Raw genomic sequence first — 25066 nt, 5'->3', positions numbered from 1 at the left:
AAATTGAATGGGGTTGGGGGATAAATTAACGAATGAGGATGAAGGTAAAATAAGCAAGGGCATAAACAGCAATGAGTGGGATTGTGGTAATGAGCAGGGGAGGAATGGTAATAATGAGCAAGGGTGGGGATAAAAGCCAAGATGGGGTGTTCATGAGCAGGCCTGGGGTAGGAATGAGTGGGGCTTGAGGTAGGTCGGGGCAATGAATGCAGTTGGAGTAATGAGCAGGGTTGGGGTTAATAAGTGGGGATTGGGGTGAGAAGTGGACTGGGGACATTACGGGTTTGGAGTGCAATGAGATGGAATAGGGTAATAATGAGCAGAGTATTGAGAGGTGGTGGTGGCTAATGAGAATGATGAGTGGGACTAAGTTTGAGGGTTTGTGGGGGTAATAATGAATGAGGCAGAGGATAATAAGCAATGGATGTGGGTATTGAATGTTATTGGGGGTAAATCAGCAGGAGCAGGTGGCAATGGGGCGGATAGGAGTGGGGAATTTTGAGAGAGGCTGGTGGTTAGCCGATATTGATGTCAGATGGGGTAATGAGCAAAACAAACAAACAATGCAGAAGTAGGCCATTACGCCCATCGTGTTTACACTAGATGTTTAATAAGGATTATGAGTTGGTTCTATTCCCCTGCCTTTTCTCCATACCCTTGCACATTGGATGATTACTGGAATAGAAACAAATGTCCTTTCAAAAGTCTCAATTGATTCTCCCTCCAACATACTTTCAGGCAATGCATTCCATACCCAAACCACTCATGAAAATTGTTCTGTCCCACATCACATTTGTTGCATTTACAAATCACCTTAAATCCATGCCCTCTTGTTCCCAATCCTTTGAGTGAGTGAGACATCACTGGAAAATAGGCAAGTGATTATTGGTGAATGTTTCCTTACCTTACTACTTAAACTCAATTCTTAAAACTTAAACCAGATTTGTTCAATTTAAGATCTGTGTAACTGCATATTTCAATTGGGGTAAGTAAATAAGTAACTGTATTATTGCAGAGCAGGTCTATATGCATTAACTAAAATTAATACTTCAGACAAGGTATTGTCAGGATTGTAAGAGAATTGAGACCATTTATTTCAGATCATGTGAAGAAATTCGAGATCTTTTGTTTGCAATTGCTGCTGCATTGGCCAACTTTACAGCAATTCATAAGAAGTTTTCCTGAGATTTCTAAAGTGGAGGGTAGCTGGGAGGATTTTCTGAATCAGACATTCCAGGAGGTGGTCATTCACAGGCAGCGTATGTTCAAGATTGTACATGAGTGGCCATCCAGAAGTGTAAGTATAAACAGGACATATGTGAATTTCAGGACATGTGCCGCTCTCAAGCAGGTACTCCAAATTGGAGACAGCTGGGCATGATAAAACCTTGAAGGAAAGCAGATTGTCCTTCTACAAGGCACAAGTCAAGAATACTCCCCACTTGCCTGAATGGATGCAGCTCCAACAAAATTCAAGAAGTTTGACACCATCCAGGACAAAGCAGCCTGTTTGATTGGCACCACATCAACAAGTATCCACTCCCTCTACCACCACCAACACCCTGTAGCAATGGTGTGTATCAATTATAGAAGCATAAACTCCCTACAGTGTGGAAGCAGGCCATTCACCCATCGTGTCCACACTGACCCTCCAAACAGCATCCCATCCAGACCCACTCCCTTACATTATCAGTGTAATCCTATATTTTCCATGGCCAATCCACATAACCTGCATATCTCTGGACTGTGGGAGGAAATGGAGCACCCGAAGGAAACCCACGCAGACACAGGGAGAATGTCCGAACTCCACACAGACAGTCGTCTGAGGGTGGAATCAAACCCAGGTCCCTGGCACTGTGAGACAGTAATTCTAACCACTGAGCCACTGTGTACTACCTACAAGGCACATTTCAGAAATTCACCGAAGATCCTTAGACAGCACCTTCCAAACTCGCAACCACTTCCATCTAGAAGGACAAGGGCAGGAGAAACATGGGAGGACAATCACCTGCAAGTTCCCCTCTAAGCCATTCATCATCCTGATTTGGAAATATATCATAGTTCCCTCACTGTTATGAGGCCTAAAATTCTGGAACTCTCTTCCATGGTGTATTGTGCATCAACATACAGGACATGCACTACTGCGCTTCAAGAAAGCAGCTCAGCACCACCTTGTCAAGGAGGTGCTCCGAATTGGAGACAGGCAATAAATGCTGACCAGCCAGTGATATCCACATCCCGAGTGAATAGAAGTTCAGATTATGACACCAATGGGAGGAGGTTTCTGACACCATCATTTTGAATATAGTATGGACGTCCCCAGTGCCAGTTATAGTCTCTTTCAGCCTCTTCCATCAGGCAAAAGATACAGAAGTTTGAAACACGTACCAACAGACTCAAGAACAGCTTCTTCCCTGCTGTTATCAGAGTTATGAATGGACCTCTCATGTAAAAGTTTATCTTCCTCTGCACCTCTCTGTAGCTGTAACACTATATTCTGCATTCTGTCCTATTACCCTGATGTACTTATGTAAGATATGATTTGTCTGGATAGCAAAACAATACTTTTCACTGTATCATGGTACATGTGTCAAATCAAAACAGAATATATTGCAGAGAGAAGAGAATGAGCCAGAAGTTATATCACAACTCAATACCAACAAAGTCAGAAATCACATGATACCAGGTTATAGTCCATCAGGTTTATTTGAAAATACAAGCTTTCGGAGCCTCAGTCCTTCTTCAGGTGTTAGCACCTGAGGCTCCAAAAGCTTGTGTTTTCAAATAAACCTGTTGGATATAACCTGGTGTCGTGTGATTTCTGACTTTGTCCACCCCAGTCCAACACTGGCACCTCCACATCATCAGTACCAATAATATAAAGGGGGAAGACATTGAGAACTAATGGTCGGATTTTCTGGAGCTCAAGGAGAAAGATACAAAATGGAACTCAGTGGTAGTAACCTCAGTGTCATGTAATAGCAAGAGCAGAAGTAGGAAGATGAGGATGATCAAACACGGGTAATGCTTGAGGCACAACGTAACAGAGAGGGCTACTGAACCCTCTTGCATTGAGACAAATTCAGAAGTCAAAAGCGACAGAACTGAGACCAATGTCTTGCAGGAAAGTTCACCACACTGTTTGGGAAGGGTTCAAATTGAGGTGTCATGGGAGTGAGCACCAGCCTATGGAAGCAGAACAGAGGAATAACACATATAAAGTGAGAGCGTTAAATAGCAGTAGAGAAGGAAGTAGCATCATTTTAAATATGAATAGACTACATCAGTCTACAAGGAATGAAAGACTGGGTTTGAATGCATGGATGTAAACACACCAAGTGTGGTGTACAAAGTTGGTGAGTTAGAAGCGCAAACTGCTGTGTGCAAGTATGATGTAGCTTAAAAATGATAAACAAAGGGTGTTAGTAGTCATGGATAAAGTATAATCAGAAAGGTAATAGGGGAAAAGAGAGGTGACATGACAGTACTGTTTAAGAAAGCCATTGTAGTGTTGGAAAAAAAGGGTTTCTTTGAGAAAGCAGGAACAGAATCCATTTGGTTCAAGTTGAGAAGCAATAAGCTCCTCACCAGACACTGACTTTTGTCCCAGTGCCAGAGGCAGTCAGTTGTCCTAGTAGGAGCAGGACTTGAGTTGCTGCCTACTGATTGGCCAGTAGCTCCTAGAGGTAGGACTTCCTTCCATATAGGGGCTGAATCCATGACCTCAGGCTTGTTGACTGTAGAATCTGGTTGGGATTTCCTGGGCTGGGACAGAGTCAACTCTCAACTTTTCGGCTATGGATAGGGTTTCACCTCTGAAAATTTCTGGTTTCAGATCGGCAAGTTTTCGTTGTTTTCTACTTCTATTTCAGATTTTCATCATACATATAAGAATTGCAAAAACAAAATTCTATGTTAAAATATTGTCATGATTTTTTTTCTTCCAGGATGTTCACAAAATTATCCTGGTAATTAATCTCTAATTCCTGGTGGCTCATGACAAATATAGATTAATAGCTCTAAGGCCAGTTTGATGGTAAACATCACCCCAAGGGCCACAGAGGCTTGGTAATGTACAATATGCATTAAGCCCGTGTTTAAGAGAACTGTCAGTCAGTGATGGGAGGACAGCAGCAAACAGCCAGAGGCAGTTTCAAGATAACCAGGCACTTTCACAGCTCTAAGTATTAATGTGCCAGATGGTATTTTCACTGAATAAAATTTAATTTTTAATTTCTTTTGGTAATTGACACGTATTTTCAATTGTAGAAAGTGAATTAATTATTTAGTAATTGACATGTGCATTTAATTGCACAAAATGAATTGATCGTTCAGCATTCAGTCGAATACAATGGCTTTGCAACTTTGCCAAACCACTGCAGAAGGGATTTTTGAAGAAACAAGTAGGAGATAGAACAATTTTTACCTGACCTGCTCAGCAGTAATTAGCAGGGTGGCAGTTAAAATGCTCTGGGTAACTCAACAGCTGGAAATTGCAAAGCTAGCACACTATGATTGGCCCAGAGTCTCTAGGCAATAAAAGTGACTTCAATAACACTGTTTTAAACAACCTACGAGAAATGGAAAAAGGGGATTAAAACTTTTGTGCTTTGTTCTAATTTCTTTGAACACTTTCATTTATTGGAACTAATATCATAGGTGCTAAAAGAAAAAGTTGCTTGACGGAACAGGATGGTTTAGGAGTGGTGATTGCATCCAACATGAACTCTAGCCAACACAGTGACCTCCCAAAACACAGCAGGGCCCTTCTTTAATTACGTAGCTGAAGGAGGAGTGTTATCAACAAGCTCCAGCGACAACTGTGACTCAAGTCTAAGCGTGGGAGCCACAATAGGTTGATGGCCAAGATGAGGTGAGTCAGGATCTGCCTGAAATATGCATAGGTTAAAATATACAGGTTTTACTAGGAGCAGAGGAAGAGGAGTAGGTCAATGGATTTAGAAGGTCCTAACCTAATTCACAACTTTTAATAAAAATCTATTACACATAAGCATCTTTTGGCAAAATACTGTCCAACTAAAATACCTATTCAACTCACATTTATGTCCTTTAACTAAATGCTTAACTATATCAATAGTACTTATATTTAACCATTTAAAGCACTGGACCATGTTTTCATTCAATCTTATTTTCTTTGTTAACAATATTTACAATTCTTTTCTATAAATCCTTAGAAACAATCTTCTGATAAAGTTTTCACAGCAAACCAAATGGAGTTATGGAAACTTGGAAGCACAAAGCAATAGCAAAAAAAAAATTCCAGAAAAAATTTTTAACTCCACATAAATAGACATTTGTAGATGCTCTAAATCAATTCCGATTGAAACCCATCACTGCACATACCTCTGCCTACTTTCTGTCTTAGTAATGTCCCAGGTTTAATTCCCCCTTGACCAAGCCTATGTATACACTCTATGATTCAGTCAGTATTCTACTGGCAGATCAATACTCCTCCATGAATTTCCTTCTAGCTCACTTGTGAGCACAGCCTTCCACAGTATTCTGATAAAGGGTGACACAGCTTTGCATTTATATAGTGTCTTTCAAGATAATAGAAAACCCCAAATCCCACCAAACATCCCATAGTATTTTAAAGTTAGTGAAATATATTTTGAAGGGTAGTCACTGTTGTAATATCAGAAACATGGCAGCCAATTTGCACAGGACAATCTCATCCAAACAGCATTGCAATATGGTTAAATATTAATATTGATTAAGGGGTAGATTTCATCAGGACTCCCTGCTCTTTTTCTAAGTAGTACCATGAGGGCTTTTAGAATTAGTAAAATATCACAGTCTCAAAACTTTTGCTGAATTTTCTGCTTCACTGCTGGTGGGTTTGAAGGTGTGGGGTGGGGGAGAAGACGCAGAAAATCCAGCAGGACACCTTGCAGTTGACTACCTACCTGCCCCCAACCTCTCAGAAATTTTAACGGGGGCATGGATGGACAAGCTTTTGTTGGATCTATTGAAGCTCTTGAATGGCTATTTAAAGCTTTAACTGCATGGGCTGGTGTTGGATAAGGGTGAGAGTGAAACTTCACCCTACCCCAAGGTAATACCCCCGCCAAGTCAGATTCACTTTCTACATAACTCTAGGCAAGTGTTCCAGCCATAACTCACTTACCATTGGAGCAGAGAGGTTACAATGATTTTGGGTCTCTCGCTGTTGTGTGCAGCCAATAAATAGCATGGCTAGAGCTTACTGATTAGCATGATTGCTGCATACAGTCATTAGTGTAATAATGGTCTACTCCTTGAATGTAAATCAACTGATGTGGGTTAATTACACATTGCAATCCCTGGGATTTTTTGGAAGCTATCCAATTTAGGCCCTTCATGGAGAAGAAAATTAACTGACACTCAAAAGAAAACTTTAAATATAACCTACTGCTACTGACAATAGACATTAATTGTACAATTATAACTTTTTTGCTACAGGGAACTGATCAAGTATTTCTTTTCATTCAGCATCATTCCTGCAATTGCTGAAAGATCAAACACATTTTTCACACACCCACTAATTGTCTTGCCTTCCACACCTTTGCCAGTTTTAGCTTTGTGAGAACCTGCCTCAGGGTGCTTGCATGTTACTTTCCCATTGACTGTATCAAAGGACACTGCACCTCTGCTGTCTATTTCCAAATAAAAGTGCAGATTTAATCGGCAAAAAGCAATTCATAGGACTTAATGAAGAAATGCTTAATTGAAAGGATGACAAAAGTTCATATCAGATTGTAGTTTAATTCAGTGTTTTAATAAATTTACGAGATGCGAAGCTACACAGATTCTATCTTGCTTATGGATAGAAAAACATCCTGGAATTAGTTCCATGTAATAAATGCTGCCCTTTCTATGCAATTATTTGCATTTTAGCTGTTACAACACTCACAATGCAGGTCAAAACAATGTAGGTACCTGCAGTATCACACATCAATGCATTTGTTCTGATGCCAAACTTGTACTCACATAGCCTGTACTGTGATTGAAATTTTACAACATAGAGACAAAGAGATGTACAGCATGGAACCAGACCCTTCAGTCCAACTCGTCCATGCTGATCGGATATCCTAAATAAATCTAGTTCCATTTGCCAGCATTTGGCCCATTTCCCTGTAAATCCTTCCTATTCATATAACCATCCAGATGCCTTTTAAATGTTAAAATTTTATTAGCATCCATCACTTCCTCTGGCACCTCATTTCCATACATGCACCACAGTCTGCATGAAAAAATTTCCCCTTAGGTCCTTTTTAAATCATTCCTCTCTCACGGTAAACCTATGCCCTCTAGTTTTGGACTCCGCCAACCTGGGGAAAAGGCCTTGTCTATTCACCATATCCATGCCCTTCATTATTTTAAAAACCTCTAAGGTCACCCCTCAGCTTCCGATGTTCCAGGGAAAATAGCCCCAGCCTATTCAAACTCTCCCTATAGCTCAAACCCTCCAATCCTGGCAACATCCTTGTAAATCTTTTCTGAACCCTTTGAAGTTTCATAACATCCTTCCAATAGGAGGGAGACCAGAACTGCACGCAGTATTCCAAAAGTGGCCTAACCAATGTCCTGTACAGCTGCAACATGACCTCCCAGCTTCTATACTCAATGCACTGACCAAAAAGGCAAGCAGACCAAACGTCTACCCAGGAGTCCACCTTCAAGGAACTATGAACCTGTGCTCCAAGGTCTCTTTTTTCAGCAACACTCCCAAGGACCTTACCATTAAGTGTATAAATCCTGCCCTGATTTGCCTTTCCAAAATGCAGCACCTCACATTTGTCTAAAGTAAACTCCATCTGATCAAGATCCTGTTGTACTCCGAGGTAACCTTCTTCGTTGTCCACTGCATCTCCAGTTTTGGTGTGATCTGCAAACTTACAGGCCATACCTCCTGTGTTCACGCCAAATCATTTATATAAATGACAAAAGGCAGTGGACCCAGCAGCGAATTTTGTGGCATAGCACTGGTCACAGGCCTCCAGTCTGAAAAGCAACCCTCCACCACCACCCTCTCTGTCTCCTACCTTTGAGACAGTTCTGTATCCAAATATCTAATTCTCCCTGTATTCCATGTGATCTAACCTTGTTAGCCAGTCTACTATGAGATGTCCTGTCGAACACCTTACTGAAGTCTATATATATCACATCTACCGCTCTGCCCTCATCAATCCTCTTTGTTACTTCATCAAAAAACTCAATCAAGTCAGTGAGACACGATTTCCCATGCACAAAGCCATGCTGACTATCCCTAATCAGTCCTGCCTTTCCAAATACATGTAAATCCTGTCCCTCAGGATTCCCTCCAACAAACTACCCATCACCGATGTCAGACTCACTGGTCTATCATTCCTTGGCTTTTCCTTCCCTCTTTTCTTAAATAATAGCACCATGGTAGCCAACATCCAATCTTCCAGCACCTCACCTGTGATTACTGATGATACAAATATCTCAGCAAAAGGCCCAGCAATCACCTCGCTAGCTTATACGTGATCAGGTCCTGGGCATTTATCCACCTTTATGCATTTTAAGACATTGAGCACCTCGTCCTCTGTCATAGAACATAGAACAGTACAGGCCCTTCTGCCCACGATGTTGTGCCGACTTATTACCCTACTAAGATCAATCTATCCTGCATACGCTACACTCTACTATCCTCCATGTGCCTATCCAGGAGTCGCATAAAAATCTCTAAAGTATCTGACTCCACTACCACTGCCGGCAGCGCATTCCACACGCCCACCACTCTGTAAAAAACCTACCTCTGACATCACCCCTATACCTTCCTCCAATCACCTTAAAATTATGTCCCCTTGTAATAGTCATTTCCGCCCTGGGAAAAAGTCACTGACTATCCACTGTATCTATGCCTCTCATCATCTTGTACACCTCTATCAAGTCACCTCTCATCCTTCTTCGCTCCAATGAAAAAAGCCCTAGCTCCCTCAACCTTTCCTCATAAGGCCTGCCCTCCAGTCCAGGCAGCATCCTGGTAAATCTCCTCTGCACCCTCTCTAAAGCTTCCACATCTTTCCTTTAATGAGGTGACCAGAACTGAACACAATATTCTAAGTGTGGTCTAACCAGAGTTTTATAGAGCTGCAGCTGGACCTCATGGCTCTTAAACTCGATTCTCCTGCCAATGAAAGCCAACACACCATACGCCTTCTTTACAACCCTACCAACTTGGTACGTGGACATGGACCCCAAGATCCCACTGTTCCTCCACACTGCTGAGAATCCTGCCTTTAACTCTGTATTCTGCACTCAAATTCGACCTTCCAAAATGAATCATTTCACACTTTTCTGGGTTGAATTCCATCTGCCACTTCTTTGCCCATGTCGACATTTTTCAAGATGTCGCTATTTATTTTCCTACATGCTCTAGCTTCCATATCCTCCTCCACAGTAAACACTGATGCAAAATAATTGTTTAGTATCTCCCCCATCTCCTGTGGTTCCACACGTAAACAACCTTGCTGATCTTTAAGGGGCACTATTCTCTCCATAGTAACTCTTTTGTCCTCATGTAACTGTAGAAACCCTCTGGATTCTCTTTAACCCTGTTTACCAAAGCTATCTTATGTCCCATTTTTTCCACTGTTGATTTCTCCCTTAAGTATTCTCCTACTGTCTTTATACTCTTCTAGGGATTCACTCGATCCTTGCTGTCCATACCTGATGTATGCTTCCTTCTTATTCTTGATCAAAACTTCAATTTCTCTAGTCATCCAGCATTCTCTCCAATTAGCAGCCTTGCCCTTCATCCTAAAAGGAAAATACTGCCTCTGCACTCTCATTATCTCATTTCTGAAGGCTTCCCATTTTCCAGCCGTCCCTTTACCTGCAAACATCCATCTCCAATCAACTTTTGAAAGTTCTTGCCTAATACCTTCAAAATTGGCCTTCTTCCTATTTAGAACTTTAACTTTTAGATCGGGTCTATCCTTTTCCATCATTATTTTAAAACTAATAGAATTATGGTCACTGCCCCAAAGTGCACCCCCACTGACACCTCAGTCACCTGCCCTGCCTTATTTCCCAGAGTAGGTCAGGTTTTGCACCTTCCCTAGTAGGTACATCCACATAGTGAATCAGAAAATCTTCTTGTACACACTTAATAAATTTCTCTCCATCCAAGGTCCTAACACTATGGCAGTTCCAGTTTATGTTTGGAAAGTTAAAATCCCCTATCATAACCATCCTATTATTCTTACAGATAACTGAGATCTCCTTACAAATTTCTTTCTTAATTTCCCGCTGACTATTCAGGGAGTCTATAGTACAATTCAAATAAGGTGGGATTGTCCTGCATATCCTGCAGATATCCTTGACATTGGCGCCAGGGAGTCAACTTACCATCCTGGAGACACATTTGCGGCTATAACAACATTTGTACGTTCCCCTCACAATACAATCCACTTTCACTATTGCTCTCACTGTTTTTTATGGGGAGGGGGGATTGGTAATGGAAAGGACCGGAAAAGTAATGAATGATGAAGTGGTTTAAGAGGATGAAAAAAAAATTAATATAATAAGGAACAGAATCTGGATATGCACACAGATTCGTAGAAGCATGAGAAGGGTCTAATCATGTTCCCCTGGTATAGAATCGTAGAATCCCTACAGTGAGAAAAGATGCCATTTGGCCCATTGAGTCTGCAACAACTCTCCGCAGAACATCCCAGCCAGGCTCAGCACTGCCATCCTATCCCTGTAACCCTGTATTTTATCTTGGCTAACCTGAATGTATGGAGCAGTTTAGCACAGCCAATCCACCCAACCTGCACATCTTTGGACTCTGGAAGGAAACCACTGTGCCACCTTGCCACTACATTTAAAGAGGAAATTGACTTCTAAGAGTCCTATGGAGGAAAGATTTCAAGGGAGTAGGGGAAATAAGAAAATATCAAATGGATGGTTTGAAAATTGACAGTAATTACTGGGAAATAAAAAGAATAGCACAGGATAGAAAGATATGGAAATACTGCAACGAGCTTACATTCTTGAAGAGCACACATGATGATGATGATGGTGGGGGTGATGGTGAGGCCACAATATACTGTAATTTGATCACGTTCTTTGCCTGTGTTCAGTGATGTGGGGCAAGGAGTGGGGGATGTAGGATGGGGACATGAAAATCTTTGGGACTTCTCCCACTCCATAATATTGTCTGAATCTGTGACTATGATCTCAATAGAACTTTCCCCCCCAATTTTATTGCAGCATGAGCAGCAACAGGAAATTCATGCTCAGTATGTTTGCTATTCCCCAACTCAGATTAAACAACACCAGCCATCACAGGCCATTGAATTATGAATTAACTGTTTTTAGAATGCACTTTAAAGATATCAACACCATCAATAAGTCAATAAAATTGGTGCTTTACTGAAACCGTGAACATTCAATTTAATAGTTCTGGTCTACATTCAAGAGTTGTGATCCAAATAATATTAATTGCTGGCACTTAATAATTAAATAAGATTGTTGCTTGTTGACAGGTTTGGGAATTTGACTTTAATTATGATAACAGTAATCACTAATACCTCAGATCAAGACCTAGTGAAGTTAAAAAACAACCATAAAAGCCGACAGGAATGATGAAAACTTTTTTTTAACTACTACAAGTATAATTAGTTCTCCTGTTTGAAAAACTACAATATTAGTATTATACATAACAACATATGCTCCAGGCCATGTAGAACCACCTCATCTGAAGTCCAACACACAACTCTGCAACATCTAAACACGTACTCACTGGTAAATGTTGATGATGATTTATCTTGAAGAAAGAAAATGAAGTGATGGAGAATTGTTATGCTCCATAATGCACGAGCAATCTGCCCGACTACAGAGGCTCAGTTTGTGAGCAATACAAAACTCTTTATGCAGCAATTGGATTAATCAGGCACTTTGCAAAGGTTAAAAATATCTGTAATCAAAGAATTCTGCATGTGAAATTGATGCAATCCCCAATTACACACAGATACAAATTCTGACCAGAAGTAATCTTGACCATCTCATTATAAGTGGTCATTACAAATGGACCATAGTCATCTCTATGAAGTAGATGTAATCAGAAGTGGCACTTATGAGCCACAATTCACAAAGATAATCCAACGTCTCAGTCTGCACAAGGATACAAAGCTGATTTCCTCAACCTGAACTATATGCATTTGCCAATATGCTCTTAAATGCAAAGCTAACTTTGAGTGATGGGGTTGCAGGGGATAACAAGGTTTCATTAGTCCTATGCCATTTACAACGTTCTGCTGTATTTGCTTGTGCTACAAACATTAGAATAAGGCCCATTATGTCAAAGCCTATACACAGGCATTCCATGGCCCTACTTGCCAGAGTCCTCCATGTCCCACTCTATTGAGGACAATGCTTAACGATCATTTACGAGTCAAGCAAATGCTGACTGCTTATATAACAAAAGGACCTGTTCTGTTTCTGATATTCCCTAAACAGGTTCCTTTGAAATGATACAAATGAATCCATAATGGATTATCATCACTCTGGTTACAGATGCAGAGAAACTGAAGAGGAACAAATATGTCAGCAAGTTCAGGGCAGCAACATTGAACAGCTGCCTAACATCCTCCATGTGTGGACTTCCAAAGTCACAGCTGAACGGTCCCTCAGGATTTGGAACTGGTACAAAAGGCCCAGAGCTGATTGTTTTTGAGGTCAATTCTCCAGATGAGCAAGCTGCACTGTCACAGGAGACTGAGGGTGTTCTGGGATACTGTCACAGAAATGTGGCATTTACTGAAACAGAATTGCAAACTGAAGGGAAAGATGACTATCCTATTTCAGTGGTCATCAAGGTCCCGGCTCACTAAATATTTATGCAACTGGCAGCTTCCAAGTATCCAGTAGGAAACTGTGTGGACCTCTCAGTCCTCAACTCACAAATGTATCAAGGCTGTTACCAATGCAATTTAAGACAGATCACACGGCTTCAGTTTGTTTGCTGTAAGGTTAGTACTGCGGCCTGGACAATTTTCCAACATAGCTGGTCTCCCCACATGCATGGTGCTAAAGATGATACTCATTGTACGGAGAGAGTCATATCAAAAAGGATGACTTCATCGACAGGAAATAGCTCTACTCCATCAATGTTTAAATTATTTATGATCAGCACCATATTTTAGAAGTCTGCAGCAGGTACTCTGGAAGCTGCCACGATGCCCATTTCCTTCAGAACTCTCATGCTCCTGCTTAATTTTAAGGTCTGGATAACTCAAGAATAATTACTCAGAGACAAACATCTTCAGCTGCTTCACCTTCCCTGCATCATAAGGTCAGAAGTGGGGACTTCCATGAATTGACCACACAACACCATTTGCAACCTCAGATATCAAAGCAGTCCATGTCCAAATGCTGCAAGACCTGGACAATGTGGACAAAAGTGTCAGGCAATGACCATTCTCAACAAGAGAAAATCTAACTAGTGCTCCTTGACATTCAATTGCATCACCATCACTGAATCCTCCATCATCAACATTTTGGAGGTTACCATTGCCCAAAAACTGAAGTGCACTAGTTATGTAAGTATTATGGCTACAAGAAAAGGTCAAAGGCTAGGAATCTTGTTGCAAGTAACTCACTTCCTGACTCACAAAGCCTGGCCACCCAGAAATTTACCAACACTCCTCAGACAGCATGTCCCAAACCCACAATCAGTACCATCTAGAAGGACAACAGGAGCAGCTACAAGGGAATATCACCACCTCTGATCTCCCCTTCAAGTCACTCACCATCCTGACTAGCAGAGATACACATTTACTTCAGTGTTGCTGGGTCAAATGCTGTAACACCCTGCCCAAGGGTGAGCATTGTGGGTGTACCTACACTGAATAGATTGCAGTGGTTCAAGAAGGCAGTTCACCATCACTTTCAGAAGGGTAACTAGGGATAGGTAATAAGTGTTAGCCCAGTCAGCGACGCTCACATCTTTTCTTTGCTTTTCCTGTTGCTCTTTAAAAGTTAACATTTGCAACTCTTCGAAGGCCTCCAACATGTGATTCATTTACATTGAACAGACAAGATGCTGTACTATGTTGGGCATTAAGCGAAGAGTAGCACTCCCTTAGATAGGGTACTAATATGGTGTAGCGCTGAAGATGTGTAACCTGTGTAGCTTTGATTCTTGTAACTGCAGTTACAATGACCTGTCGATCAGACTGGTGATGTAAAGTAGCTACACATTCATGTCTGCGAGTGTCTATTTGTCATCAGGTGGCACCCATGCAACTCTATGCTCTTTGAAACTTTTCTTTCTCATTTTTCTCCCACTATGTGTACTGTGAAGGGCTAGTTGAGGCTGGCAGCAATTGACTTACTGCACAGCTCAGCTTTATATATGACACTGGCAGTGGCAACCCCAGAAGGCTCTGGCAGTGGTGAGCACTTCTGCCACTGGTGTGTGGGGGCTGTGCCATAAGTGTGTGTGAAATAACTCCACATAGGCTGGTATCCCATCACCAAGTCACCCTTTATTTACACATGAAAAGTCCTTGACACTGATCCAACTTCCTCACAGCCAGCTGAGTGAACAGAATCTGTACCACTCCTGGTTATCTGTCAGCCAAGACTCCCTGATTAGACCACACTAACAGCCCCAATCAGGGAACTCATATTCCATGATGTCCACCTGGCTGACCTTGGTACAGTCTCTACACTGTAGCGCAATCATAATAAAGGTGAGCAGAGGAGAATTGCATGAGATAGTGTGCTAGAGGTTGTGGAAGGAAAACATCCATGAAACCTCCCAAAACTGACACTTAGCCAACATTTGATAAAATTCAGAACAATGTTAAAATAATCCAATGCAGCCGATGGTAACTCATTACATCAACAGTGCCTTCAAGTGTATTGGTTTGGTTGTTGAATGCTTAGAGGAACTGAGTGCAGCACATTTTGCAAAGAGACCAAAAGCAGGCACTCGATCTTCAATTTACATATGCAGTCAGCTTAATGCTAGGTATAGCCATCCATCCTGGACCCCTACATAGGAACCCTAACAAATACTGTAAAGTTGCATGTTTATGTTAATTCCACATGCCAGGCCCGATACTGGTTATTTTTCTGAAAGGATTTCAGGACGTCTTTGAAGCCCATTTTGTGCCTGCAGAAGGAGGCATGGTTTGTTCTGAATTCCAGGACTTAAATGTTATAAACTGCATCAATGCATCTTTATTTACTTGACACCAACTAACAAGTCTTTTCTACCCAGTCATGGTAAATTAGTATGTTTTTCAGGAAGTATCTGTTAAGTATGACATTATGCGATCAAAATATTGATGACAACCATCTGACAGTAGGAAGGCCAAGTTTTATCACAAAGCATTCCAATGGCTTGAGTCCACCTTGTGTGAATGCTGGTAACAGCTGTGTACAATCAGAAATTACCTATTTTAAGTATAAGTTTCCTCATGGTTTAAATATTGTTCATTTCTGCAAAGTAGTTAATTAGTAATCATTTTTTAAAAAAAAAATCATCCTCTGTATAATTGTGTTGTGAAACAAGTGAACTTTGCCACAGGCATGGGCTATACCCTGTTCTCATTTCATACTTTAGATATTTTAAAGCAGATGACAACTCAAATTATCTAATTGGTACAACATATCGAAACATATATGCAGAAAATGACAGAAGGTCCCCTTGTTATAGGTCTGGCACAAAAGACAGGAGGAAGCAGGCTTTTAAATCATAGACTGAACTACATTCAAATGATGAGAGCACAGTCCTTCTTAATTCTCACATAAATAAAAACTTTGCCAAAATAGAATAATAACTGGGTACCACAGAAATGTATTTGAATATTGCATTAAAGCATTTAAAAACAATAGGAACTTGCTTTCCTGAGAAGGCAGATAAAGACATGAGTATTTTATAATTGCATAAACATCACTTCAGTTAGCAGCCTGATGATAAGACTCAGTAAAAAGAATTACAGATGCTGTAAAGCTGAAATAAACAAAAAAATTGCTAGAAACACACATCAGGTCTGGCAGTATCTGTAAGGTTGATTTCATTGACCTGAAACATTAACTCCAGGACATGTTGTTCTGCTCTGTGAAGGTGGCGAGAGGAGAAATAAGTGACCAGTTTACCTGAGGGAAAAATTCAACCACTTTGCACAACCTCGGTGTAAGGGCCGAATAAAATATCCATCAGTGACTTTCCCAATTAGTTAGCAACGACTGCTCTTAAACAAAGGCCTCAATTTGCCAACTCGCTGGTCACCTGCTTTCTCAATGGATGGGAAAAGTGGCTAGTTTCCCTGACAGGGAATATGGTAACCCGCCTACTGAGTTGGGAGAAGTCGACACTTCAGTTGCCCCAATCTCAGGGCAATTGCAAGCACAGATAGCAGGCAAGGCAGTGGCCTCTGAAAGCCACCCTCTGTACTGCACTCCCTCCCTCCACCCCTCCATGACCACCACACGGTGAGAAGGTAAAAAGAACCTTCCTGTTACTGGATTCTTGAGGAGTAGACTGTTGAGCCCTGTGATAGAGTGCTTAACAAACTGTTTGACAGCCAATATGGTGCATTATCGGACTGGTGGAGGTGGTAAGTCAGTTGCTGCCCCACTCTTTTTATAAAGGAAAAATTCCACCCATTGCTCTCTCCATAGTTGCTGTCGGATATGAGCAATTCAAGTATCCTGGTTTAATTTCTAACTACTCCACACAACCACTACATAATTAAATCAAGCATTTGCTTTCCCTCATGATTTTTCATTAAACAAGCTAGAGCAGAGTATGGAAGAAACAAAGTATGAAGCAGAGAGGATAAGAAAAAATGAGAAGCAGTGCAGACTAGTATTATTACATTATTTTATATAACAAAAGTTAAAGCAGTATTTATGGAAAAAAAAATAAAAAAAAGGTGAAGATAGATATGTTATATTTAAAAACTTTCAGTATAACTGGGAATATTACTACGTTAAAACTACTGTAATAGTTTCAGCAATTAAACAACAATAAAAATGTTAGACACATCATTGTTCTGCCACTCTGACATTGCAATTGCTTAACCTGCACAATCAATGCCCTTTCTCCCCAGGCACTCCACCCCCACCATTGCATAAATGCTGCCCCCTCCACACTTCACGTCAGCTCTGATGAAGAGTCATTGGGACTCAAAACGTTAGCTTGCTCTCTCTCCATTGATTCTACCTGACCCGCTCTGATTTTCAGCAATTTTTGTTTTCAAAAACAAAGTGGCTATTAACTGAAAAAATAACAAAAAAGTCCAAAAATTTTAGGATTTTCAACCAGTGTTGGTGGTCAAAGGGTTAAAATTCAAGCTGTCAAAACAAGCTGAGAGATGAATCATGTCACAATTGACCTCTGTGAAATATCCCTGCATTTATGGAATCCCTAGACGTGGTGCACTCAACTCCAACAGGTCAAATACTGAAGCCTTCCACAGCTTTTAAGCAGTTACCAAAACTGCTATTCTCTCCTGCATTCAGATCTTGTGTTTGATCCTTAGGAGTTTGTAAATATGTAGAGAATACATAAACAAAGCCATTTGCTCCCAGGTGGTTGACAGACCATCAAAGACTTGCCCATGTTCTTGTAGAAATATCTTGGCAGCAGTTTATTCTGGAAGATTTCCAATGGTTTTATCTGTGGCTTACCCAACCAGTTAACAACTAGCTGGAGCATTTCAAGGAAATATCAAAACTAACAGTTCCATTTCTTTTCTCAATACAAAACAAAAAGACTGGCAAGTACTTTCATGAGAATAATGCCCTTATATGACAGTTAAGTAAATTGTTATTACCTTTTCTGCAAAATACAGAATATAATAAATGCATATGTTTTTATCCACTATGTGATATACTATTCTTAGCTGGATTACTTTGTATGCATTCCATCTGGCTGGCATTTTACACAACAAATTGAACAATCAAATATATGGTATATAAATAAGATTATGATTTTAACACAGATAAAAATTGGGAGAGTTGTACACAGGCTTCTGATTCACTGTAACTTATCTGACACTACTATGAAAAATCAAAATCTATGCCCAACTAATTGATGAACATGTTCCCCAATCAAATTTGATGGTAATTCTCCATCTACATTCATTCTCTGTAGACTTTAAAGATGAGTCTTGTTAAACTCATTGAAATCACAGACACTTATTGCAAGTCTCTGCATATCTTCTGTTCCTATGTTCAAACTTAAAATTGAGGAGTGGGCCATTCAGCCCATTGGAGGCCTGCCCAACCATTCAATGCATTCATGGTTAATGGTTGATCAGAAGCTGATCAATCTCTACCTTAAACATACTCTACAGTACGAGTTTCTACAGTCCTCTGAAGCAGCAAATTCCAAAGTTCACAACCTTCTGTGTAATAAAACATTTTTCCTAATCTCAGACCTAAGTGGCATTCCCTTAATTTTCAACTGTGGGCCTCATTCTCGACTCCTCAAACAATGGAACATCTTGACTGCAAGTAAGTCTTCCCTTTAAGTATTTTGTAGGTTTCAATGAAATCACCTATCATTCTTCAAAACTCTGAAGAATACAGGTCCAGTTTGCCCAAATCTCTCTTCATTGGACAACCCGGTCATCCTGGGAACAAGTCCGGTCAACTTTCGTTGACCTATGTCTATGGTAATATCTTTCCTGAGATAAGGAAATCAAAACTGCACAAACTAGTCCAGGTGTGTCTAACCAAGCTCATTTACAAGAGAAGGAAGACTCCACTACTGCTACTTCACTGCCAGGGTAGCAGGGACACACCTCCAGGAAACATTAATGGTGATCAAAGATCACTTGAATATGAGTGAAAAGGAACTCCTTCCTGTTGATCAATTCTGCAGTGTTGTGCCTTGACCCTCTCAATGTCATGTGTGCAGTCCATGGCACCTTGCACCAGGGGGATGCCAGCTGTGCTCCCTCTGACATGATCTGTATGACTGCACTCAATTGAGCAATACTGAAAGTCTTTGCCTCTGCTTGAGGTAGGGCAATGCAAGACATGAATGCCATGAACATATAACTAGGTTCTAAGTGAGAAAGCATTATGACAGTAAGCTAGCAGCACTGAGTATCTGACAACTGTATGAACTGACACAAGTTGAACAAATAATCAGACCTTTATTCAGCCAGCCACAATATAAATGCTTTTCAGAGCTTCAAGAAAGACTAATGGACTTGATCCAGTTGGCTGTTGAGTACACAGCTAGAAAAAGAACTGATATAACAAGGTGTAGAGCTGGATGAACACAGCAGGCCAAGCAGCATCAGAGGAGCAGGAAAGCGGACATTTCGGGTCTAGACCCTTCTTCAGAAATGGAGGAGGGGAAGAGGATTCTGAAATAAATAGGGAGAGATGGGGAGGCGGACAGAAGATGGATAAAGGAGAAGATTGGTGGAGAGGAGACAGACAGGTCAAAGGGGCAGGGTTGGAGCCAGTAAAGGTGAGTGTAGGTGGGGAGTTAGGGAGATAGGTCAGTCCAGGGAGGACGGACAGGTCAAGGAGGCGGGATGAGACTGGTATGTAGGAGATGGGGGTGGGGCTTGAGGTGGGAGGAGTGGATAGGTGGGAGGAAGGACAGGTTAGGGAGGCGGGGACGAGCTGGGTTTCAGGATGCGGTCGGGGGAGGGGAGATTTTGAAGCTTGTGAAGTCCACATTGATACCATTGGGCTGCAGGGTTCCCAAGCGAAATAGGAGATGCTGTTCCTGCAACCTTCGGGTGGCATCATTGTGGCACTGCAGGAGGCCCAGGATAGACATGTCCTCCAAGGAGTGGGAGGGGGAGTTGAAATGGTTCGCAACTGGTAGGTGCAGACGTTTGTCGCGAACTGAGCGTATGTGTTCCACAAAGCAGTGCCCAAGCCTCCGCGTGATTTTCCTGATGTAGAGAAGGCCACAATCGGGAACAGCAGATACAGTATACCACATTAGCAGATGTGCAGGTGAACATCTGTTTGATGTGGAAGGTCTTCTTGGGGCCTGGGATGGGGGTAAGCGGGGAGGTGTAGGGGCAGGTGTAGCACTTCCTGAGGTTGCAGGGAAAAGTGCCGGGGGTGGTGGGGCTGGTGGGGAGTGTGGAGCGCACAAGGGAGTCATGGAGAGAGCGGTCGCTCCAGAAAGCAGATAAGGGTGGGGAGGGAAAAAGTCTTTGGTAGTGGGGTCTGCAAAGAGATTAACAGTCCTATGAGATTGTAGTAACTGCTTCTTTAGTACTGCTAAAGAAAGGACACAATTTATTGAAGCTTTTCTTCTTGCACTCATCAGCAAAGTCACAGGAATTCTTGCAAATGTTCTGGCGACTACAAAACAAAAACAACTTCGTGTGGAAAAAAATGTGACTTTGTTCAACTACATTTTTTGAAGTGGTTTTTCAATGGTTGTGTGTTTATTTTGGCATGGTTAGGAGATGCTAAGTAGATGAAATGTTTCTTCAAAGGGACATTCACTGGATATGTTTGATTGACAGATTCATGAAATTGTAAGAATGCAACATTTTTCAAAGGAAATGTTAAATGCCTTTTTTTAAAATTTGATGAGCATTTCAAAGGTTTGCCAATGTTATTATATGGCTTATGAGTTGGATACCTAGTCTCCGGGTGGCAGAGTGGCACACTGGTTAGCACTGCTGTCTCACAGTGCTAGGGTCGATTCCAACTTTGGGTGAATGTCTGTGTGGACTTTGCATATTCTCTCTGGGTTTGTGTGGGTTTCCACCACATGCTTGGGATTCCCCCCAACAATCCAAAGATGTGTAGATTAGATGGATTGGCCATGCTACGTGGTCCCGTAGCGTCCAGGGATGTGCAGGCTAGGTGGATTAGCCATGGTAAATATGGGGTTACAGGTGGGTCTGGGTGGGATGTTCTTCAGAGGGTCAGTGCAGATTCAAATGGACAAAATGGCCTCTTTCTACACTGTAGGGATTCAATAATGGAATACTGCTTCCAAGGTTCAGCAAAGATCAATTTGTTGTGAACATTAAACCATGGTGTTCCCTACAGGCATTTACATCTAATTCTCCATATTGTAGAATGCAAAGGAGAACTTTAACCAATGTAAAAAAGGACTGAAATGCATCTGAACCCTTACAGAATGTGCTGGTCAATTTAATGATCTCTTGCTTTTTCGGATACAGCCCCATGATCAATCATTGTATTCAAAATATACTTAAAGACAGATAACCCTTAAACAGGTATTAAAAAAAATCTCAATTCCTCTTAAACTCACCTGTCAAAAAAGTTTCCAACTCCAGACTACAATTTCTCATGATTTAGAACTTCCTGAAAGAGCTGTGAACCACATCTCCTGCAAAAGCTATGTTGACTCCAAAACTGTGAAGGGTCTGAAACATCTACACTGTCAAATTCACACTGACAAGAATGGGAATGCTCTATGCAGATCCATTATCTGCAGACTTATCCTCCACCAGCAAAAATCGGCTAGAGATGAGGGTAAGGGAGGGAATCCTGGAGCTGGCTCCTGCTTGTCATTTGTAAAGCTGTTCTTCTGTTCTGGCATGAACAAAGGCATAAAAATCTAGCCCTATGCTTCAAAAGTAAGTTATAAGCTTTAAAATACTTGAGGTATACATAAGGTGTGAATATTTCTGCATATATACAAATTTGTTCATTCTTTCCCACTTCAATATAAACTGACCGAAATCAACAATCTCAAATGGAGGCAACTTCTGATGATTGTCGAGCAGCATTATCAAATAACATGGGAAGTGCAGCAACCTATTCATTCTGATATGTGCAAATTTCTGATAAACAATGTAGGATATATTAAACAAAACCAAATACTGCAGATGTGGAATTATGAAATAAAAACAAAATCCTGGAGAAACCCAGCAAGTCTGGCAGAATCTGTGGAGAGGGCAATACAACTGATGTTGAGGCCAGTATGTCTACTTCAGAAGAGCCTGAAAAGGTGTTTTCTCCTTGGTTATAAAGGGAATATAATGCAAAACTATCAGAAGTATAATAATACAAGAAAAATATTAACAAAGAAAACATGCATTGTTACAGCATCTTTCACATCTTCAGCATGTCACAAAACCCTCCACAGCCAATGAATTAATTTAAAATATATTCACTCTTGTAATGCAGGCAAACACAGCAGCTCAATTACACACAGCAGGTTGATAAGCAAATAGATACCTTTCTTATTGGTGTCACATGTGTTACAATTTCAATTCTGTAGCCAGTAGAGCATGGAGAGGTGGGAGATAGGCAAGGGAACTGCGACTATCCAATATTTGGAATCCTGTCATTACATTGTTATAACTTTTCTCTTGTTAAAAATGTTGACTAAGTTTTATTCGAAAACTGTAAAGTTAAATGGATGGAAAGTGTGAACAATTGCAAAATTATATTCATTTACCTTTGATTTTTTCCCTGTTTCCTTTGGAGAAACTTGCCAATTTTGTTGGTATCTGTTGTTGGATGCCTGTAGGTTTCAGAAGCTGATTGGTTGCACTGAGAAGCTGAACAGGAACTTCATGTTTCAAGTTTTCATTAATCCTTACACTAGAGTTCAAGGTGCTCTCCATTTTATGAGGTTCAGAAACTGTCTGTGCACTGTTTGCTCTTTGGTAATTGTTTGGTGAATATTGGAGTGCTGCCTCATTTACAAAGACCGATGCTGTATCTATTCCCCCACCGCCCAAGCTTCCTGTGCGAGTGTGAATTGGAACCTGTGGAAATCAAAGCATTTAAAATAAGTAATGATATCATTACTTATTACACAAATTCAAAACACTTCATGGCACTTCCATAGGGTGTACTGTACAATGGAAGGACATTTCCTCCCCACATCTCATGCACTATAACAATTTCTAATCTCAACTATGCCTTCAAGGAGAGATTAGAGCAAAAACTGGGGACCTCTTTTAGGGGGGGGGGGGGCGCATAGGAAAAAGGAGTGAACACAGGTCCCTTTCACATGTGACCAAGCAATCAATTTGACAGGAATACTGACAAGCTACTTGCTTTCCTTCTCTGTCCACTATGGTGTTCTTAAAGGTTCCAGTAGACAATGAAAAGGAAAAACCACACATAAAATTGCAAATGGAGAGAAGATAGTGATCACAACTCCCTGACCTTTACTATAGTCATGGAGAGGGATAGGAGCAGGCGGTATGGGAAAGTATTTAATTGGAGGAGGGGGAATTACAATGCTATTAGGCAAGAGCTACGGAGCACCAATTGGGATCAGATGTTCTCCGGGAAATGCAAAACAGAAATGTGGAGGTTGTTTAGGGAGCACTTGTTACAAGTACTGGATAGGTTTGTCCTTCTGAGGCAAGGAAAGGATGGTAAGGTGAAGGAACCTTGGATGACAAGATATGTGGAATACCTAGTCGAGAGGAAGAAGGAAGCTTACTTAAGGTTGAGGAAGCAAGGATTGGACAGGGCTCCAGAGGTCTACAAGGTAGTCAGGAAGGAACTGAAAAATGGACTTGAGAGCTAGAAGGGGGTATGAGAAAACATTGGCAGGTAGGATCAAGGAAAACCCCAAGGTGTTGTATGCTTACGTGAAGAACAAGAGGATGGCCATAGTGAGGGTAGGGCCAATCAGGGATAGTGGAGGGAATTTCAGCATGGAGTCAGAGGAGGTAGGGGAGGTCCTTAATGAATACTTTGCTTCGGTGTCCACCAGGGAGAGGGACCTTGACGTTTGTGAGGACAGCATGAAACAGGCGGACATGCTCGAACAGGTTGATGTTAGGAAGGAGCATGTGCTAGAAATTTTGAAAAACATGAGGATAGATAAGTCCCCTGGGCCAGACAGGATATACCCAAGGTTTCTACAGGACGCAAGGGAAGAGACTGCTGCCCCTTGGGCAATGATGTTTGTGTCCTCACTGTCCACTCTAGTACTGGAACATTGGAGGGTGGCAAATGTCATTCCCTTGCTCAAGAAAGGGAATAGGGATAATCCTGGAAATTACAGACTGGTCAGTCTTACTTCTGTGGTGGGCAAATTATTGGAGAGGATTCTGAGAGATAGTATTTATGATTATTTGGAAAAGCACAGTTTGATTAGAAATAGTCAGCATGGCTTTGAGAGGGGCAGGTCATGCCTCAAGCTTTACTGAATTCTTTGAGGATGTGACAAAACACATTGATGGAGGTGGAGCAGTGGATGTGGTGTATATGGATTTTAGCAAGACATGTGATAAGGTTCCACATGGTAGGCTCATTCAGCAAGTAAGGATGCATGGAATTCATGGAAATTTGGCTGTCTGGATACAAAACTGGCTGTCCAATAGAAGACTGAGGGTGGTAGTAGATGGAAAGTTCTCAGCCTGGAGCTCAGTGACCAGTGGTGTTCTGCGGGGATCTGTTCTGGGACCTCTGCTCTTTGTGATCTTAATAAATTGACTTGGATGAGGAAGTGGAAGGGTGGGTTAGTAAGTTTGCCGATGACATGAAGTTTGGTGGAGTTGTGGACAGCGTGGAGGGCTTTGTTGGTTGCAATGGGACATGGACAGGATGCAGAGCTAGGCAAAGAAGTGGCAGATGGAATTCAACCCAGAAAAATGTGAAGTGATTTATTTTGGAAGGTCAAATTTGAATGCAGAATATAGGGTTAACGGCAGGATTCTCAGCAGTGTGGAGGAACAGAGGGATCTTGGGGTCCACGTCCATAGATCCCTCAAAGTTGCGACCCAAGTTGATAGGGTTGTAAAGAAGGAGTATGGTGTGTTGGCTTTCATTGGCAGGGGAAAAGAGCCATGAGGTCATGCTGCAGCTCTATAAAACTCTGGTTAGACCACACTTGGGATATTGTGTTCAGTTCTGGTCACCTCATTAAAAGGAAAGATGTGGAAGCTTTAGAGAGGGTGCAGAGGAGATTTACCAGGATGCTGCCTGGACTGGAGGGCAGGCCTTATGAGGAAAGGTTGAGGGAGCTAGGGCTTTTTTCATTGGAGCAAAGAAGGATGAGAGGTGACTTGATAGAGGTGTACAAGATGATGAGAGGCATAGATACAGTGGATAGTCAGAGACTTTTTCCCAGGGCGGAAAT

The 25066-nt window shown here is 41.4% G+C and overlaps 1 protein-coding gene across 2 annotated transcripts in view; it reads right to left on the bottom strand.

Annotated features, from left to right (window-relative positions):
• arhgef28a (Rho guanine nucleotide exchange factor (GEF) 28a) overlaps window positions 1-25066 on the bottom strand; it is a 380773-nt gene that overhangs the window by 39635 nt on the left and 316072 nt on the right. For both annotated transcript variants that reach the window (XM_048621117.1, XM_048621120.1), the window contains one exon: window positions 22418-22730. In XM_048621117.1, the coding sequence (XP_048477074.1) occupies window positions 22418-22730 (313 nt within the window). The remainder of the gene's footprint in view (window positions 1-22417; window positions 22731-25066) is intronic.

This window comes from Rhincodon typus, chromosome 3 (assembly GCF_021869965.1).
Source record: "Rhincodon typus isolate 14 chromosome 3, sRhiTyp1.1, whole genome shotgun sequence".
In the NCBI taxonomy this organism is placed as follows: Eukaryota; Metazoa; Chordata; class Chondrichthyes; order Orectolobiformes; family Rhincodontidae; genus Rhincodon; species Rhincodon typus.
This window is presented reverse-complemented; position numbering and strand designations above follow the sequence as displayed.